At 37.5% G+C, this 20,392-nt stretch overlaps 1 protein-coding gene across 1 annotated transcript in view; it reads left to right on the top strand.

Annotated features, from left to right (window-relative positions):
• The window catches only part of LOC145766099 (dynein axonemal heavy chain 3-like), a 135,389-nt gene that overhangs the window by 109,824 nt on the left and 5,173 nt on the right, over positions 1-20,392 (top strand). The window contains exons 59-81 of the mRNA XM_082577758.1: positions 307-403; positions 655-839; positions 1,496-1,603; positions 3,402-3,556; positions 4,165-4,330; positions 4,962-5,162; positions 5,651-5,784; positions 6,562-6,733; positions 7,181-7,384; positions 7,982-8,165; positions 8,547-8,788; positions 9,143-9,303; positions 10,042-10,213; positions 10,733-10,876; positions 12,073-12,232; positions 13,064-13,417; positions 15,111-15,271; positions 16,263-16,475; positions 17,167-17,359; positions 17,830-18,035; positions 18,409-18,531; positions 18,862-19,035; positions 19,773-19,946. Coding sequence (XP_082433884.1) covers positions 307-403; positions 655-839; positions 1,496-1,603; positions 3,402-3,556; positions 4,165-4,330; positions 4,962-5,162; positions 5,651-5,784; positions 6,562-6,733; positions 7,181-7,384; positions 7,982-8,165; positions 8,547-8,788; positions 9,143-9,303; positions 10,042-10,213; positions 10,733-10,876; positions 12,073-12,232; positions 13,064-13,417; positions 15,111-15,271; positions 16,263-16,475; positions 17,167-17,359; positions 17,830-18,035; positions 18,409-18,531; positions 18,862-19,035; positions 19,773-19,946 — 4,083 coding nt within the window. The remainder of the gene's footprint in view (positions 1-306; positions 404-654; positions 840-1,495; positions 1,604-3,401; positions 3,557-4,164; positions 4,331-4,961; positions 5,163-5,650; positions 5,785-6,561; positions 6,734-7,180; positions 7,385-7,981; positions 8,166-8,546; positions 8,789-9,142; positions 9,304-10,041; positions 10,214-10,732; positions 10,877-12,072; positions 12,233-13,063; positions 13,418-15,110; positions 15,272-16,262; positions 16,476-17,166; positions 17,360-17,829; positions 18,036-18,408; positions 18,532-18,861; positions 19,036-19,772; positions 19,947-20,392) is intronic.

Here is a 20,392-nt window from a genome sequence, read left to right as displayed (position 1 = left end):
TGACCCGACCTGGAATCGAACCCAGGGCCACCAACACCAGAGCCGAAGGCGATAACCACTGAGCCACGGGTGCCGGTGCCGATAACCACTGAGCCACAGATAACGCATAGTCGAAGAATAAAAAGGCGGATCACTACTCAGTCGATCTATAATTCTTCTCCTATGAGATGAGTTGTTCTTTCTGTTGTATTGATAGTCCTCAAGTTAGTTCATTCCTCTCCAATAGAATTTTACACTATAAGGTCCCACTAGCTGGAATTGGGTGCACATTGCACAAGCTGATCTTTTCATTTTCTCTCATTGTAGGAGGTTGAGACTTTGGTTGCCGACATCACAGCTGAAGGTGCGGAGGTGGAAATAGCAAGAAAGATCGTTGAAGCCGACGAAGCGGTTGCAGCTGCTGGTAAGTTAGTTTAGTTTACTTTTCTTTTCTTGAAAAGATTCAGCTTCTTAAGCCATATTTAATTGCGTTGCCAGAGTAGAAAATGTCAAAAAATTATAAGTTAATGTTACCAATTGGTAATTCAAGAATAAGTGGTATAGGTTAACAGTAGTTACTCTTATAGTTACTCTTATATTACAGTAGCCTAAGTACAGTACATTGTGTACAGGTATAATTTTATTTAATCTGTAAAACTTTATGATTTTTCATAGCGGCTGAAGCGGCGCAAGCAATCAAGCTCGAGTGCGAAGAAAAGTTAGCTATTGCCATGCCCGCTCTAAATGCTGCCATAGCTGCTCTCAACACACTGAGACAGCAAGATATTGCACTTGTCAAAACAATGACTAGTCCTCCTGACGGGGTTAAACTTACTATGGAAGCCATTTGCATTTTGAAGGTAGGCAAAGTGCAAGTTATTAATGTTTATGATTTGTTTTGTTTGTCGTATCCAGGCTTACACTCGGTGGTTGAAGATTTAGATTAAGTGGACGGCAAGGCAAAGAAGGCAATCTTCGTGTCCACCTTCAGGCATGCCTTTAAGTGTCCTGCCACAGACACAGCCGCATGCTCTTGAGCGGTGTCGAACCGGCGCCCTTTCGATTGCCGTTCCAGGGTTATCACTTTTCATGATATTAAGTAGTGTGACATTTATATAATTTTTATGTTTAATTTAGGCTGCCACTTAAGTCTATTGATGTAGGCCTAGCTACTTTACTCGATTGATTTGGCGTTGGCGTTGATTGGATGTTAAAAGTGTCTATAGCAAGAACTTCTTATGTAAAAGTTCATGTCCTAAGATTGAAATTGTCCCAATAACTCGCAGAATGTCTTTCAATGCGTTGGTTTTTCTTTTTATGAAACTTGTCACAAAATTACTGCATTCTCAATACGACCCGTATCCGACAAAAGTTTTCAGAGATGAATATTTAACCCTATAGCTGTGATAATGCTGATAAATGCTTATTATAATTTATCACAGCTTCCCCGACCTCCCCTCAGTAGTAAACTTACCGCCCTATATTGTAGCATTGAGTAGCCTCTTTATGCTTTCAGGGCATCAAGCCTGATCGTAAAACAGACGCTAGTGGAAGAGCTTTTGATGACTTTTGGCCAGCAGCTAAGAAGATGCTTGGAGACATGAAATTTTTGGACTCGTTGAAGGTAACTTTATCTTAACAGTTGTTAAGTTATCGTTGGCATTTTTTGGAGGATATTAATGACCTTCTGACTTCTAAAGGACTAAGAAACCTCTGCGAATCGAAAACTTAACTACCACCTTCATTTAAAGTCATACAGTAGTTGATTAAATAGTGAACCAAAGATATAAAAATCGATTTTTTTTTTTAATAAAATTTGAAATATCTCAAAAAACTGGACTGGGCTAGTTTATATCCAGTTTTCCATTATCCCGATAAATATAGTTTGAAACAAGGTTCTCAAACTGAAATTGCACTGAGGGCCACATCAATGCTTGTGAATTAACTCGAGAACCGCAATACTTTTTGCATAGCAGAAAGTTAAGCCTGTTTCCCTGGCCAGTTCTGCCATTCTAAATTTTGCGGACTGGTGCTACAGTCTACGAATTTTTGATCCATACTCTCCTTCCACAATCACCTCGACTCCACAGCCTGGCCCCTGCAACCTAAGCTGGTGGATTTTTCCCAGGTGCATCGCCACCACAAAATCACACAGCTCTCCGCCGCCGCGGGTGTGGCAGGCCGGTTCTTTTAAGTCTCTGCCCTGGCCATGTTTATTGTGTTCTTCTCGCCGAGTCAATTCTTTTGTACTCGTGCGTTGTCCATGCTGATAAAACAATTCATCACCGTTCAATAAACAAAATTACACAGTAAGGGCGCAATAAAAGAGGTATAGTGAGAACGCACCAAAAACGTAAGATCGCAAAAAAAGAAATAATAGTAAGACCAAAAAAATAGATAACACTGTAAAATCAAAAGAAAATGCAAACAAAATGACTTGAACCTGGAGAGCAAAAATCTTGCAACAACGTCTCAAAAAGGACATAAAAAACAAAATCGTTAAAGAACTGATCGCCGCAAATGAGCTACCAAGGTTACTATTACGATGAAGGCACAAAAAGTGAATAGACCATGTAATTGTGATGTAACAATATGGCTTTGTGGTACGCAATAAAATGGCGGACAATAACCTAGCGCTTAGAAGTTGTGTGAAGTTTGATGGGCGTTTTCAGGTTTTTGTAACAATTTTAGAGTGAATATTATCTTATAAAGTGAACAGTGAGTAAGAGTGAATTTTAATTGTTAATTATTTGAAAGTTCAAAAATGTATCCCGGGCCGCACCAAAACGTCCTCGCGGGCCGCGTGTTTGAGACCCTTGGTTTGGAGCAGGGGTTCTTAACCAGGGGTGCACGCGCCACTAAGGGGTGTGAGACCTATGCCTAGGCTGTGCGGGGATACTGAATTATCAAGATTTGTTATAATATGACGTAAGAAGCAATGTTGCTTTACCAGGTTTCAACAAAAATTTCGAACTGTAGGCGACTATTACTTTTCAGCCAATCCTAGGAGGGGTTGCGAGAACTGGTTGGTAATTTCAAGGTGGTGCCGACAAGGCAAAAGGTTAAAAACCACTGGTTTAGAGGAATGGCGAAAAATAGTTACCGCAAACAAATTGGTATTTGCGCTCAAAAAATTGCCTGTGAAATGAATTGAAAAGTTCACCACACACAGTTGTTCAAGCTGTCCACTTCATCTTTTAAATAAAATTAAGTGTCCAAGATACAAAAAAAGTGCTCATTAGACCTACCTGCTATTCTGGTACATTTACCTCGTGCGTTATACCAGGATTCTTGTGAATAAGAAAATCTGGCTGTAGCCTATATTTTAAACTAACCATAACAGCTTTTCGTTAGTTCTGTAGGACAGTAAGATTGTATAACTAAAACTATTCCAGTGAATATCATACACGTTTTGCATTCAGGAGTACGATAAAGACAATATTCCTGTCAATGTCATGCGGAAGATACGAGACCGCTTTATTGGTGACAGCCATTTCAGGCCCGAGTTGATTAGAAAAGTTTCTTCTGCCTGTGAAGGCTTATGCAGCTGGGTACTCGCCATTGAGGTTTACGACAGGTAAAATTCCAATTAATTTAATTCCAAAAATATCATCCAAAAAAAACATCAGTAGAAGTACTTTTAAAGTTTTTAAATTTATACTCTTTTTACGGCCTATTTCTCTACTACGGCTAGAAATGCACTTGAAACATTCATGTGGCTAAAGGGCCACTTCTGGAACGAAGAATTAAGCTTCAAGATCAAGCGGCGCTGGTTCGACTCTCGGGGTGTGCGCTTGAGCAATGCACGTTATGGACTGCTCTCCATTCAGCGGCATCTAATGGATGGAATAGTTTCCCGGCAACAAGACTTCAACAATCGGAAACTTCATTCTGTCAATCTCGGTGACCGACCCTGCGTCAACAGCCTTTACAAGTATGCGAAACTGCCAGGATTAAGCTCTGCAAGAAGCTTTTCCAGTCCGAGGATAAAGATTCAATCGATCAATCAAATGAATGTTTAGGCTACTATTTTTGACAAGGCAAGAGATTTTGATTGTTAACGAAAAAGTATGTCAAGATGACATAATATGATGATGAAATTTAACCTTGCCACTACTTTCTATATACAGTTTGAACCAACATTGGCTAAAGGTTTGTAGTTGTTACCTGAAATACTTTGACCAGAGTGGCAAAAGTTGTGGCTCCAAAAAAGCAAAGCTTATATGAAGCTGAAGAAGACCTCGCAAGAGAAATGGAACTGCTTGAAGTGAAGCGAGGGGAGTTGGAAAAAGTAAAAGACAAACTTCGAATTCTTAACGACAACCTCAAAGAAAAGATTGATAAAAAAAAGGTACTGTAAGTTAAGTGTGAAAAGTGAACAACTACCGCAAAGTAGTTTTTGTTCTTAAAATCATGAATTTTTAAATCAAGAGTAAAGATTTCACTCCTGTATGTTAGATGAAGTTTAGCTTGTAATGAGGAGACTAGATGGTCAACGATTTTGATAAAACAGATGAAATATTAGGTTTTCATGATGGTGAGCAAGTATCTCGGCAACCAATCCAAATTTGTAAAATTAAAATAAGCTTGCTGTTGACTAAAATGTCATAAAGCAATCTTTTGTTATTTAAGCCTCACGTGTTGTGCTCCATGCTCTAAGCTTAGGCAGTGGCGTATCTAAACAATTGGTTAAGACACGACAACTTAGTTTTCAAACAATTATACAGTATATTGCAAAACAATTGGAAGGAAAGGGCCCATTAGAAAATGTTTAATTTGTAGGATGCTCCTCTTACAACATTTTAACCACTGATCTTGTTTTATTACAAAAAATATATTACTTATCATTTTGGAAGGGAATACAATCAAGTATCTCTCCTGGATCCATCGTGCGTGGTAGATCTATCATACATACCTGGTATTACACTAAACAAAACTTTGCTGATGAAAGTAAAAACAAACTAACTTTGCCAATGGGATAGGATTTGGAAGACGAAATTGATGAAATAAAAGTGAAGCTGATCCGGGCTGAGAAGTTGATCAGCGGATTAGGAGGCGAGAAAGAACGGTGGTCAGAGCTGTCTCAGACACTCCACAACACTTACCACAACATTGTCGGTGATGTTTTACTTTCGTCAGGAGTTGTTGCTTATTTGGCCCCATTCACACCTTTGTACAGACAGGTAGCATTTTGTTATGATTTGAAAACACGTTTATTATGCCTAGCGTAGGCCTACTTTATGTATTTTAGTCGAAAGTTTAAGAGAAAAAGAGTTTTGGAATCTCTATTCACACTTTTATACAAACAGGTAACATTTTGGTACGATAATAAAACATATATGTATTAGGCTTACCTCAGCTTCGTTAATCTAAAGTTTTAGAAGAAAAGAAAGAAAAATTCTGAAATAATATATTTTTTAAGCTATGTTAAAAGAAAAAAGGACAAATCTACGTAAAATATCTATCCAAGACAAGGGCAGAGTGTGCTCATTTATATTTTTAGCGAATGTCACCAAATATTTTTGGTTCCACTTTGACGTGGTGTGACTTGGTTTGAAATCTTTTATTTTAATTAGCTCTTGTATTGTAAAGAATGCACTATGACCATGTAAATAATAGGCTATATAATTTATTATAGCATATAATTCTTGAACAAACAATATTTTCAAAGGAAATATTGCAAAAATGGTGGGAAGAATGTAAAGAAAGAAGTATTCCGATCAGTGATGAGTTTTCATTGGCTAATACTTTGGGAGATCCTGTTCAAATCATTGAATGGCAACTTGCTGGACTCCCAAAAGACAAGTAATTTTGTTTTAACACAATATATCTGCAATGTGCCAGAAATGCAGTTTAGCATCCACCGATAACGCAAAATTATTCTAATAAGAATAAGATGACGAAGGCCATACTTATATGTGGACACAAAGATTATCTTCTTTGTTTTCTCGAAGCTTGGATACGACAAATATCGAAACTTCCTGCCTTTCCTTCTGCAATTAAGTTTTACAACCACTTGGCAATGACCTTAATATAACAAAAATTAAGTCCAAATTTTCCTACTTTTGTCTCGACTCAAGTTAAATTTTTTACTTTAGTTAGATCAGATGCTAGACTCACTGATGCTTTTGCTATGTAAGATTTACAAATGTGAGAAAAATTAGACAACAATTTTCATGTCTACTTCCAAGCGTGTCAAGTGTCATATCAGGATGCAACTTTGCGTGATTTTTACTGCCTTTTAGACACCTACAGGGCACAGTGGTTTACATCAGCAGTGGCGAAACACCAATGTTGTTTATTCACATGTTAAAACATTGAAATATCGTTTCAACATACACAGCTATGGAGTAAACTTATTTAAGTTATGGAGTATTTAACTTCATTAACGTCAAAAAATCTATTTAAATTCGTATTATTCCACTAACTTTCTAAATGCAAATCCTTCCTTTATTTCAGAAGCATTTGGTCATTTGTCGATCAAAAACCATTTCTAATGCGATAATGCTAAAAATAAAAATAAATATGATTTAAAAATGTTGAATCAGTAGAGTCGGCTTATTTGACAACACTGGTACACAGGTCATCAGTTGACAACGCTATCATCGTGAACAACGCGAGCAGATGGCCGTTGATGATCGATCCTCAAGGGCAAGCTTGTAAGTGGGTCAAGAACATGGAAAAGAAGAACAACCTCCACGTTTGTAAGCTCACTGATCATGATTACTTGCGAACACTGGAAAACTGCATACAGGTCAGGCAATTATTAGCAAAGTGTCGACAAAACCTTAAACAAATAAGCTATTTGCCATTGTAACATTACAGCTAATCGGTGTAATCTCTATGCTGATGTGGACAACTGGACTCCCTTTATCTATTTGTGAAATAGAAGAAAGAGGGGTATCAGAGCTTCAAAAATGCAAAAAATTTAAGCAAAAGGAACAATAACAAAATTGAGATACTTCAATAGAAGTATTATGCTATGGAGTCTAGGGTCCACTTTACAATATGAAAAACATAATAAAAAAAACTGATGAGTTTAAGAAAAAGTGACGTTGCAAATATTACCGTTGATGACGTTATCTTCCAATGCACTACAATCTACTGTGTGCATTTTGGTTTTGGTTTGTGCATTCATATTTTAAATCTTACATTATAACAACATTACTTGATAAATCATTTTTTCTGTGTACATCATCAGTTTGCAAATCCGTTGTTGATCGAGAATGTGCCGGAACACTTGGATCCAATCTTGGAGCCTGTTCTATTACGTCAAACATTCAAGCAAAATGGAATGGAATACATCAAACTGGGTGAAAATACTATTCAATACAGTCAAGACTTCAAGCTATACATCAGCACACAGATAAGGAACCCACATTATCTTCCGGAGGTCTCGGTGAAAGTAAGTGTTGCCAAATAGCTGTCAACTAACATGTTATACAAGAGTATTAGAACGGACAAGTCCACTTCGATAGCTCAGTTGGTTAAGCGTCCGACTTTGTGCGCTAGAAAAGAGTTAGATCAAGCACTTAAGAAACGCATTCCAAGGACTGCCCTCGATTCAATGCATCTAGTAGGTGCATTAATTTGCACACAAGAACATGACGACAATCGGAAACTTCACTCTGTCAATGGTTGGAGGCCTTTGCAAGTAGGCTATGCGAAAAAATCATAAATGATTTTCTCAGTCCGAAGATAGAGATTCAAAACCAACCAATATCTTTAAAGTGGTCGTATAGCGGCTCGTCGTGCTGTTTTCTATGTTGCTGCTGCGCTGAGTTTATTACCACTGCAGACTTCATCGTTTTTTGCACTAAGTGCTATATGTAGTCTAAGTCCAGTCTTATACAGTACATTGAAAAAATGGGACAAACACTCTGTAATCCTGCAAAGTGCATCACTTAGTATGTGATAAATACGTGTTCAAACACTTCAATATTTGTACCACAAACAAAGATTAGTTTTATTGAAAAATATTTCAACGAAATATTTCTTTAAGGTCACTTTGATCAACTTTATGATCACATCAATTGGGTTGGAGGATCAACTGCTCAGATTGGTGGCAGCACAAGAAAGACCAGAACTTGAGCATCAAAAGAATGAACTTATCATGGAAGGAGCGAAAAACAAAAGATTACTAAAGAACATTGAAGATAGAATTCTTGAAGTGCTATCAAAAACTGGTAAAAGTTTATATTAAACGGTAGAGCTTAGCTTACTCTGAATATTTTTTCAATCATTCCTGTAGTCTTGTGATGTAACGACCTGATTTTCTGTAACGACTTATGTAACGACCTGTAGTAACAACCTGCTCTTTTGGAGTCAACTTAGTTGCTAAGTGCCATTTGTAGTCTTAAGCTAGCCTACTTTGTCTTGACGGAAATCAATGCACTATCAATCACTCCTTGATTCTTAACAACCGGTGTGATAGGCTATAGACTACAACATAGGAAATTATTGGAAAGCAAAATGCTTTCTGTTTGAATTAAGGGAAAGTAAAACTTTTTTATTAGTCTACTCTTAAAACGGCCCAGATCGAATGTTTTAATTAATCTGTCTTTCAGGAGATATTTTAAACAATGAAACGGCGATCCGAATATTATCAGAGAGCAGAGAATTGTCGACAGAGATCTTGAAAAAGCAAGAAATAACAAGCAAAACTGAACAAGAAATTGACAAGACCAGAAATGGTTACAAGCCTGTTGCCATTCATTCTTCCATCCTATTCTTTGTCATATCTGATCTTGCCCACATTGAACCAATGTACCAGTATTCCTTGTCTTGGTTTATCAATCTCTACATGCAGGTAATGTAATGGTTGATACCACGTGCTTTAAATCTATTGCAGTGGTTAGTTTTCAGGTAGCCATGTTCTAAGAATGATGAAAACTTGCGTTAGGCGGTTCCATTTTATCAGCTATCATAGTGGAATAATATAGCCTACAGTATAATAGACTAATATTTGGTTGCTAATTTATATGCTAAATGAACTTCTAAAGTCATTTTTTTTCATTGATTTACTGAGAAGCTATGTCATCATGACTAAAGGCTTGAGGCGTGTAGGTCATACGCTTTAACATTTCAAAAGCTTTCATCTACATAAATACCGTTTCTGATTCGAAGATTTGATTTGTCAATTATTTACTGCTGCACATTTTAGTCAATCCAGCAAAGCGTTCAGTCCAAGAACTTGGACCAACGCGTTGCCCACCTCAAAGATCACTTCACACACGTCATCTACATCAATGTGTGCCGGTCCCTGTTTGAAAAAGATAAACTCCTCTTTTCTTTTCTTCTTTGCATAGGAATACTTCGAGGAAGGTGATTAGTTTTGTTTTTATGTTTTGGTTAAATCAAAGTTTACTTCACCATGTAGATTTTAACGACCTGTTTTAGCTTGATTTAGCCATCAGGCTAAAACAAGACGTTAAAACCTACACTGTGAAGTTTGCAACGGTTTCTGAAAACCATGAGTGACGCGTCCAATGTTTTTTTGTGAGATACGAAAACATTCGAATGGAGTGGCAATATGCTTTCAATATTTTTCCGCTATCGTTTTATCAAAAGCTAAAATTTATATTGTTATTAAGTTGTGCTATGTGTTATTTTCGTTTTATTTTTCAATGGCAAGTTGCAAAGAAACTTAATTTGGATGTAGTTCATATGCTAATAGGGTAAGCTAACTAAACAATACCTCTTATTTACTGAACATGGAAAACCGATCTTATAAAAAATGGTAGACAAAAAAACTGTAGTGCTAATGTAACTCACAGATGTAAGCCTAGTTAGGTAATAACACGAGATGAAAGCCGCTTATTAATTATTCGTCAAAGTTATGCTCACGTTGTTTCCTCATCTTTAAATATGTCACCCGAATTTCACTTTTAGATATCGTATTATAACTTGCGAGCAACCTGAAAGAAGTGCGAAGTGGGCACATCAGCAGTAGGCAACTGAGAAACGCTCGGAAACCAAATAATAAACGATATTCGCTCAAATTAACTAATGATTGACAGTAAGAGCTTTTTAAATTGATATAACAAAAGAAATTGATTTCAGAGGAGAAGTTAAAGACAGCCACTGGAGATTCCTGCTGACTGGAGGAATCGCTCTTGATAATCCGAACCCAAATCCGGCTCCTGATTGGCTGTCTGATAAATCATGGGCGGAACTTGTAAGGCTGAATGAAATCCCTGAGTTTGCAGACATCATGAGACACATTCCTCTTCAAGTAATTTTATTTCTTTTGCTGATAAAATTTTTGCATGAGTGTCAGACCACTTGTAGCCCAAGTTCAAGTTATACAACCCTATATACACAGGCCAACATGCCAACATGCAAGTTTCAAACGTTACATCTGCTAACGCTTGACATGAGCCAAAGTCGGTTGTATAAACTCTTGATTCGATTAGTAATCGATACAATATATGCAAAGACTGAAAAAAATAAATTTATGTGATATCTGGATAATTTTGTGCTGCTGTTACCGTGCAAACATGAAACTAACTTTTGGCATTTGTGCGGAAATTCGATATACAGTATGGTTAATTAGATAGTCTTCATGGCTAGCGTGGAAGCTAAACCGTTATGGTTAGCGAATCGCAATCGCTCGCTGGTCTATAGAGTAAGTTACTCAGCCTTGTGCTAATTGCCAGAAAGAATGCTCCTTTTTAGATAAAGTTGCCCACATGTTTTGTTACTCTTAATACTAGTATTCTTACTCTAACTACTCAAAATTATTAATACTAAGCTTTCGCAATGGAAGAGGTTTTACGATTCTTCTTCACCTCATACTGAAACCCTTCCGTCGCCGTGGGACAAGAGATTAACGACGCTACAGAAACTGGTCGTTCTACGATGTATCAGACCCGACAAAGTAGTGCCAGCTATTCAGGTAATTACAACTGGAGTAGGTTGATTTTTTTCCAATCACAATCCAGTTGAATTCGGTTGATTTTTTGTTTTACCAGCCTTCATAAACGCCCTCACAGTTTGCCGAAAAGCGATCTCGGTTGTCGGCTGCTGCAAACGTTACGTTAAACAAGTATTAACTTTTGCACTTCTGCTGCACAAGCATTGTTCAAAGAAAAAATTTTTAATAATGGTTGTAACATTAATTTCATCGTAAAGATTTGCTTCATCAGCCATTGCATTTTAACGCAGAAAAAATCATTGGGGATGCCACTGATCAGAGCGGTAGCCACTTTAACAAGTCGAAATTCTGCCACTGAAATTGATTAGAATGCAACCGCTAACCAATCAGAACATGTTATAAGAGGCTACCGTCCAATTGTGATCCTTCTCGCACTCATCCAGAGAGTTAATGCTTGTTTTGAACTTTATTTGGTAATTACAGAAGAAAAAGAGCAATAGCAGTAGTGGGAATCGAACCCGCGTCAATGAAATGACTACTTTCTAGCCCTAACCCCTAAGCCAACCAGCTGACAAAAAATCCATCACTTAATTTTCTTTCTATTATCTTCTTTTCGCCATTTTTTACGTCACTTAAACCGTAGCTTGTGATTGGTTGGCGGTTTCATTCTAATCAATTTCAGTGGCAGAATTTCGACTTGTTAAAGTGGCTACCGATCAGAGCGATCAGCGAGATCTGTTTTTCTTGATAACAGTAATAGTGTTTTGGTTAATTTATGGTCGCTTTACAATAGCTAAACTATTTGAACAACTGCACATCACTCAATGTTCAACTTATTCACGATATGACCACATTATTACCTCGCTTACCTATGCCATTCCAGGGGAAATAAAATAGGTACTGTTTTTAAAATCTTCTGAATGACCCAACTTTAATTAAAACAAGGCTCATTATTATCAAAGGTGAATCCACGGTGACACCAATCACTTTGCTGCTGAGCTAGTATAATCTTTGATGTGGGTCAAAGAAATTATTGCCAAACTATAATAGCAAAGCTCACTTTCCTGCAAAACTGACTAATGCAAGATTAGATAAAGCAACTTTATTTGATTGCCTTCAGATTGCAGAAGACAATATTAGGCTGCTATAGGATATAGTATAAGCTACTTGAAAGTTCAGAGTTCATCATTGATCGCAATTGTTTTGTTGTATTTCAGGATTTTATTGTCAACAAATTGGGAGCAATCTACATCGAGCCCCCTCCTTTTGACCTCCATACAAGTTACAAAGATTCCAGCTCCTCCACGCCTCTCATTTTCATTCTCTCATCAGGAGCAGACCCGATGGCAAGTTTGTTCAAGTTTGCAGAGGAAAAAGGTTAGCTTGGCAGCAACAAGAACGTTTCAAATTTTCTTAGCATACTAGGCTACTTCAATTGTTAGAAAAGTCATATTCACCAGTGCCATAAGCCTACTTCTTGGTTTGGTTTTGAATCTTTATCGTCGGCCTGACAAAGCCTTAATAGGTTATTCCTGGTAGTTTTTGCATACTTGAAGAGGTTTAGACTCATGGCCGGTTACCCAGTTTGTCAAAGTGAAGTTTCCAATTGTCTAAAATGTTGTTGCCGGGGAGTTATTCGTTCATTAGGTGCTGCTGAATAGAGAGCAGTTCTTAGAATGCGTTGCTCAAACTCACAGCCTAGGAGTCGAACCCGCGAGACTTGTTTTTGAAGCTTCTTTGTTCACGAAGTCACGCGCTAACCAACTGAGCTATCGGGGTGTGTAAGGGGTTAGCTAAATCATGTCGAAAATTTTACCACCAAATTTCACATGTTCCTTCCGAAAATTTTAAGTCGCTTACGCCTTGGTAATAGGCCGAAAAACATCACCTTGCAGTCCAAGTTTCATGCCATAAATTGTATTGCAAATAAAGTGCGATATTTTTATATTTTTTAAATACACAAGTTTAGTCAAAATAAATCCAAAGTTATCTTACTGGCTTCTGGCTTGAGACAAAGGCTTATCAAAATAGAATGCATCAGTTTATTTTGGTTCATTTGTTGTTCCTTTTAACGTTATACTTTGTAACTTTTATGGATTGTGTGCTTCCTAATACTTGTCATTGCATGATGCATGGTGTGTCATCATCTTTCATGTTGCTTTTACGTTGCTTTCATCATCTTTGACATCACTTTTCCATTAACATCAGGAATGATTGAGCCAAGTGGCATTGCATCTGTGACACCTAAAACTCCTCGAACTCCATCCTCCAGAAGAGCATCCTTAAGACCTAGGTCTCCTCCTAGACCTCCTTATGTAAACGAATCCAAGAGAAAGCGATCGTTGGATCAAGAGAAGCTTCTTCGTCGCACTTCATCGTTGCTTTTACCACCAAAAAGCAATAACTTAGTTGAAGTTCAGGTTGAAAGGAAAACAGCAAGTGTAGATGCGACAGAACCCATCACAACAAACTCAACAACTGGTATAGTCATCAACACTGCACCTTCTCTTCCTGACATCCAAGCAACACAAAATCAGACCCAAGAAAGTGGAATATGGAATAGTATGTTTCTACTCATCTGCATGTTGTTTTATCACACTAATCTTCATTTAACGCATGATTTTATGGTTTTAAATTTTTTATGCCAATAAACCAGGGGTGCTCAAAGTTTTGTAGACACGGGCCGCATTTTGCTATTCGTGAGTCTTGGCAGGCCGCATTACATTTTTCACTAATTTTTTCCTTAAAATTCAGCCTTAGCTTCAAGACTGCATATTTGAGGGAAGGCAGTCACGAAACGTTTTCAGTTTATACAATCAATCCCGCTTAGGCTAATTGGCCCACTGACTACCAGCTTAACCGGACCATTTTCCGCTGATCCCGAATCTAAATTGATTTTTCTGTACAATTTTCTTCGCTTAACGGACCGTTACTTTACTCAAACGGACCATACTCCCACTAAAAATAGGTTTTGTAGCTAACGTTTTTTCCACATCTGTTTGGCGCGATTACATTTCTTTGAAAAAATAATCACTTCCCAACGTGTTTAAAATTTTCTACACTCACTTGCTAATTTTCGTTTTTTGAGTGTTGCCAGTTCTGGTGATTCGCGGCAAAAATATTTCTTTGCTTAATTTTGTTTAGTAGCGGTAACAGATGCGAAGCACTGTTTCCATGGCTAGCTCCATCTAGTGTTAAGCTCAACTGTGTAGCACGTTTCAGTTTCAAGCTTCTTGTGCTGGTCATATTCAATTTTATTTTCCAAATTTGCCGCTGGCCAATAAAAACTGGACCCCGGGCCGCAGTTGGCCGTGACACTGCCGGTCTTTGGGGTGTGCAAACCGTGCGATCGCACAGGGCCCGCAAATTAGGGGGCCCGCAATTTACTCAGAAAATTCAGTAATTTTGTCATTTCCAATGGAAAAATTCAACACGTGAATTCAACAAAGGAATTAGCAACAAGAAAACATAGAGACTCAACGGGTGCAAACTATTTCGTCCCCTGAACATTTCGTACCCTGAAAAGATCGAGAAAAAAAAACAACATAGCCGAAGTTGCTGATTGTTGTTGCCACAAACATTTCAAATTTCTCTCGATCTTTTCAGGGGACGAAATAGGTCGAAATTTGATTTTGTCACTCCGATTTCAGGGTACGAATTTTTCAGGGGACGAAATAGGTTGCATCCAGACTCAACATAGCTTTATTTCCGAAAAATGCCAAAGAATGCATGATCTTATCTTTTTGCTATGCCACCGGACAGCACCATTTTACAGTAATATTCATACCCAAATTTTGAACATGCTCTCAGAATGCCCCAAATTCAAAGTGATTTTTCAAAATTTTCTGGGGGAGGTCCCCTAGACCCCCTGCCGCTGGGTGTCGTCTTCGGCGAACACGCCGTCAGGCTTCGTCTGCCGACGGTCAAACCACCCCCTCCCATTTCAAAATACCTAGCTATACTACTGAATTGGATCATTGTCATTGGGGCCCGCAAAGCATATTCCGCACAGGGCCCGAAATACCCTAAGACCGGCACTGCCCGTGGGCATAGTTTGGACACCCCTGCATTAAACAGATAAACAATGATAGATGTTTAACCACATCCAATATTGTTTTACTGTACAGTCATAACCCTTTCGCTGCAGCTAGCATTGTGTTGTTAACAACGAATCATAAGCACTTACTAATTTTTTTGCTTTCGAAAATAGTCTGTTTCATTTGATAAAATGTGATGTAATTGTGCTCCGTCACAGGAATGTCCTCTGGAATGCAGACGATTTCTCTTGGACAAGGTCAAGGACCAATAGCTGAGAGAATGATTGAATGGGCCCGTACAAATGGTACCTGGGTAGTTTTGCAGAACTGTCATCTCGCTGTGTCTTGGCTTCCAGAGCTTAGAAGAATCTGTGAAGAAGTAAGTCTTGTTTCATGGAGTTTGCTTGGTTTAATACAGGTTGTTTTTTTATTACATTTTTAGTTGTTTCTGAGTGACTTTTGGAGTTTATGAAAAAACATTGAGTTTTTTCTTAACCCATTCGCCTGCAACGACCAAACGTGTCAATTGTTGCTTACGGTCAGTAGCGTTGACAAGGGGTCTAGGGGACCAGGGCCCGGGATCATTGTAGGGGCCCGTGACCTTTCCAAGGAGCCCGGGAACTTGAAGATGCCAACACGTATTTATAGGATATGGTGCGTTTTTCTTAAAAAGGTCTTGATTTTGGAGCCGAAGAATCTCATTAGTACCGGCCCAACGGCCTTGCTTACGGCTAGATAAATCACACTCACTTTGTTGAATGGCCATCACGCCGACTGTACTAATCAAAGATGGTACCGGTACTGCTATTTTGCATTCATCAAATGCTGACATTTACACAACAATCTAACGGTCTAACCTCTTAGTGTAATTCATTAAGAATCTAATTTATTAAGAACCTTATTATTTAATCTTATTAAGAATTTTGTTATTAATAAACTTATTAAGATTTAATAAGAATCGAATTATTAAGAATCTTTACTGAACAAAATAGTTATCTTGCCCAAGGGCATCTCTTCTCACAGTTACCTGGCCCATTCTGAAAAGCGTTTGGTGATCTTTCGTTTTGTACAAAGAAATAAATTGTTAGCCAAAATCTACAGCAGTTTAAGTAAAAAAAAGCATTGGCATGAGGGTTGTAGGGTATAATGCAACTAGCCTACTAGCGATTGACCAAGATGCCATTTAAATAAATCACGAATATAAAGTGTGTTTGATTGATATAGCTTAACATGCTGTATGAAAACTACCCAACAAATTTGTAACGCGAAATCTGAATAAGTGAATAATGCGTCACGAATCTACAGTAACCTAAGTCCTAAGCTACACACGATCCATTTTGTTTTTCATTTAATTTGTTAATTTTTTTCAGGTAATAACTGACAAGTCAACTCGAGACGAATTTCGGTTATGGTTGACCAGTTACCCGTCCCTAGAGTTTCCCGTTTCAGTTTTACAAAATAGTGTAAAAATGACAAATGAACCTCCAAAAGGATTGCGTGCCAACCTGGTCAGGTCGTACAAGAACGACCCGATATCCGACCCTGTCTTCTTCAATGCATGCGCCCAAGATGGGAAAGATACGGTTCGTTTTGCTATTCTCAATTTTTAAGGGCATTATTAAAAGAGACCATAAAATTGCAATAAAAGATTAAACCTTTACTTTAAAGTTAGGACAGTTTGTGCTGTTAACTACGAAATCGTCGTATCATTGCAAATCAATGTCTAGCTAATGTGATTTACCGTAACTGATTTGAGTGAGAAAAAATTATTTTTTTAGTTCTGAAAAAACTAAAATCTCCTTTAAATCCCTCGTCTTGGTTTAACCTCTCACGTGGCTAGCTTAGCCTGAACACAGTGCTCATCAGAGTTGGATCAACTACAATTGTAATTGAATATAATTAATTACTTATTTTATGTAATTGTAATTGAGACTTTTTGTCATTGTGTAATTGTACTTTTAAAAAAATTTGGTCCAAATTACAGTTACTGCACATTTGTTAAGTAGCACACATGATATCAGTTACGGTACTTTTGTTGAGCCGCTAGTTGGGGTCCAAAGGGGACTTCCACATGCAACCTAATCTTTATCAAATGCAATTCTGCTTGTCTTTGCAAAAAAAAACAAGTAGTAAAAAATCATACTTCAAAATTCAAAATTGTAATTTCAAAATTTCAAAACAATGTAGCCTAATTGTAATGTAATTGAGCTGACAACTGTGTAATTGATCTAACTTTGGTGCTCATACAACGTGATAACCATTCCCTTTTCTTAGATCTGGAAACGTATTCTCTTTTCCCTTTGCTTTTTTCATGCTCTTGTGCAAGAAAGAAGAAATTTTGGTCCTTTGGGATGGAACATCTCGTACGGATTCAACGAATCCGATCTCCGGATAAGTATCCGGCAAACTCAAATGTTCCTCAAGGATTATGCGGAAGTGCCATTAGTTGCACTCAAGTATTTGATCGGTAAGTTTCAACCAGTTACGAAAGTATAATTCTATCAAATAGTATAAATTTTAAATAGAACTTTTTGGTCTATCATCGAATATTTAACAACAAAACAGATGGGTTGAATTCAGTTGAATCACATTATTAAAACTACAACAAATCACAGAGCAAATTTACCGAACATCTATGCCTGAAAGCGTTTGAATTATTTTGTTTTGTTATGCTGGAAAGAAACACACTGAATGTCAATAGAAAAAATAAAGTCATAAAAAAAAATGGTGAATGCGACTATTATTATTTATTTTAAACTTCTGCTTGGACATTTTCTTGTTACTGACCTGGACTTCGGTCAGTCAACGCTTCAACGGATCGGTTATTTTTACATCGATTCAACGTCTACGCGCCTTGTACCAGGGTACAAGAGATTCACTTGCTGCATGACCTTATCATATTCATGTTCCACTTTTTTTAAATTTGTTTTGAACTAGGTGAATGCAACTACGGTGGAAGAGTGACAGATGATCATGACCGGAGACTCTTGCAGAGTTTGCTAAGCAAATTCTTGTGTCCGGAAGTATATGAAGTGCCATCTTACAAACTCACAACGAGCCCACTATATTTCGCTCCTCAAGAGTCGGATTATGACGATTTTCTTGCTCACATTAAGACTCTTCCAATCAATACCCATCCAGAGGTTAGGTTCTACCTTTTAGCCTTAACGCAAACATATGCCTAGAACTGGAAACATGAAATAAGAGCTTGCAGTGGGAAGGAGAGTATGAAATAGATGTTTTAATTGGTACTGGGAACATAAGTTGCCATTTTACATCATTTGGGGACATTAAAGCGATGAAAAAATGACAATTGTGTTGGCTTCTTTCTTTAGAAATTGAATTAGAGCTAGAGATAGAAGAATACAGTTTTTAGGTAAAAGTTCAAGGTGACTTTATTTTCGTATTATTTAGTTGCCAGAGAAAAATCTTTTCACCAGTCCTTGTTTTATAATAAATAAAAAACGAAGCTACGATTTGACAACGGATAATGGACAATACTAATAACAACTTCAGGTGTTCGGGTTCCACGAGAATGCTGATATATCAAAAGACCAACAAGAAACCCAACAACTTTTCCATGGAATTCTTGCCACTTTACCACGGCAAACGACAACTGGAGGAGGGAAATCTTCACAGGTACAGCAGTGACATGCTATCAAGTACAAGGGCATGTGGAAAGTAAAATTTACGTTTTCTGGCTATTTTACGTTGCCAACGTTGTGCAATTATAAATGAACTAATAAGAAGGAAAAATAGGCAATACAGTGTTGAATAAATTAGGTTTATGGTGAGTTATTTCAATGTTAATAGTTAATGAATTATATCAACAAAATTTAAAAGACTTGAAAAAATGAAGAATCTGTTAAGAAAGTCAACTTGTGTGCCAAAAGAATTTTGGCGTTGCATAAAATGTTTGCTCAACACTGTTTTCCATAAACACACAATGTTATACTTTTTTTTCTTTAGAACCTTGTGCAAGAATTGGCATCAGACATCCTTTTAAAGTTACCAGCCGAGTTTAAACTAGAAGAAGTCCAAACGAAATATCCCACTGATTATGCTGAGAGTATGAACACTGTACTGGCGCAAGAACTTATTCGGTTCAATGTCCTCACCTCTGTTGTCAGAAGCACTTTGCAGGTCACTTAATAAACTATAGTGAACCTTTTGTACATCTAATCAAAACAAGAATGAGTTTTTTTCGGAAATTTTAAATTTGTTTTAAAACTAAGCATGCATGAATTAATAAATCATTTGAATAAACTAAGCATTATTAACCTTTCCTTAGACATTATAACAAGCAGGGTACCAACGTAGGTAACAACAATCAACAAAATTTGCTTTTGTCTAAAAAGGGTTCTGGTTCTTATATAAACTTGACTACTCATCACATATTTGAAGAAAAAGCGACCATCAACTGTTGTATCATTCTCCGTTCACCAAATGGAGCTAAACCCCTGCTTGTCCTGGAAAGGCTGGTTGTGGGCTGGTTGTTCTTTACAAGCAGCCTCTCGGTATTTTCCGGCTAAACTTCGCCCTGGAGTAGTTAAAGAGTAGACCCTCGACCAGTAGCGTTGACAAAAGACCTCATGGGCTACTTTTAGACCCGAGAACTTGAAGAAACCACAACGTATTTTTTTAGATTGAGTGCGTTTTTTTAAGTGTCTTCATTTGGGGTCCAAACATCTCATTTGTAGCTCGCCCAAATTATTCTCATAACAGCATTGTTCTTGAGTTAAAGTCTCAAACGATAAGGACAGACATAGCCAGGGCTATGGAATCGGGCGAAAAATAAAGGACTGATATAAATCTGTGCACAATGCATTCTAACCAATTCAAACTAATTTATTCTAAACATTGTTTTTCGCTTTTTGCAGGATTTAAAACGCGCTTTATGTGGCTTAGTTCTCTTGTCGTCAGAACTAGAGGAAGTGCTGGATAGTATGCTGGTGGGGAAAGTCCCGAACTTGTGGTCAGCCAAATCTTATCCTTCTTTAAAGCCACTCGGAAGCTACGTCAGCGACTTGATTTCACGCATACAATTTTTCAAAGTATGATTCGAAGATGATATCCATAAAAGCTTAAAGATTCATAGTTTGACAGTTTCGATATATTGTTTATTTAAATACAGCTTTACCATACATGTATTGAAAAATTGCAGTGAAATATTTTAGATTTTGGCTTAAAAATATGTCTTATCAACATCGGTATATCGTCGGTATGGGCAAAGAGGTGAGCGTGACCGCTGTGCGACACTTGAACAAGCACTGCTTCAGCGCCGATTGAAAGCATCCAAATGTGTCTCGAAAACACGATTTAGCTTGCTTGACCCCCCTTCTACTTATTTTAAATCTTTAACCACCGAGAAAAAGCCTGGATGATAAAACGATAGGCTGGGTAACAAAACAATAGGCCAGATTTGCACAACGTATGTACAACATAATACTTTCCAAGAATAGATTGTAGCAAATGCTAAACAAAGTGTTCAATGCAGGTA

This window comes from Aplidium turbinatum, chromosome 3, assembly GCF_918807975.1.
Source record: "Aplidium turbinatum chromosome 3, kaAplTurb1.1, whole genome shotgun sequence".
Taxonomy (NCBI): Eukaryota; Metazoa; Chordata; class Ascidiacea; order Aplousobranchia; family Polyclinidae; genus Aplidium; species Aplidium turbinatum.
This window is presented reverse-complemented; position numbering and strand designations above follow the sequence as displayed.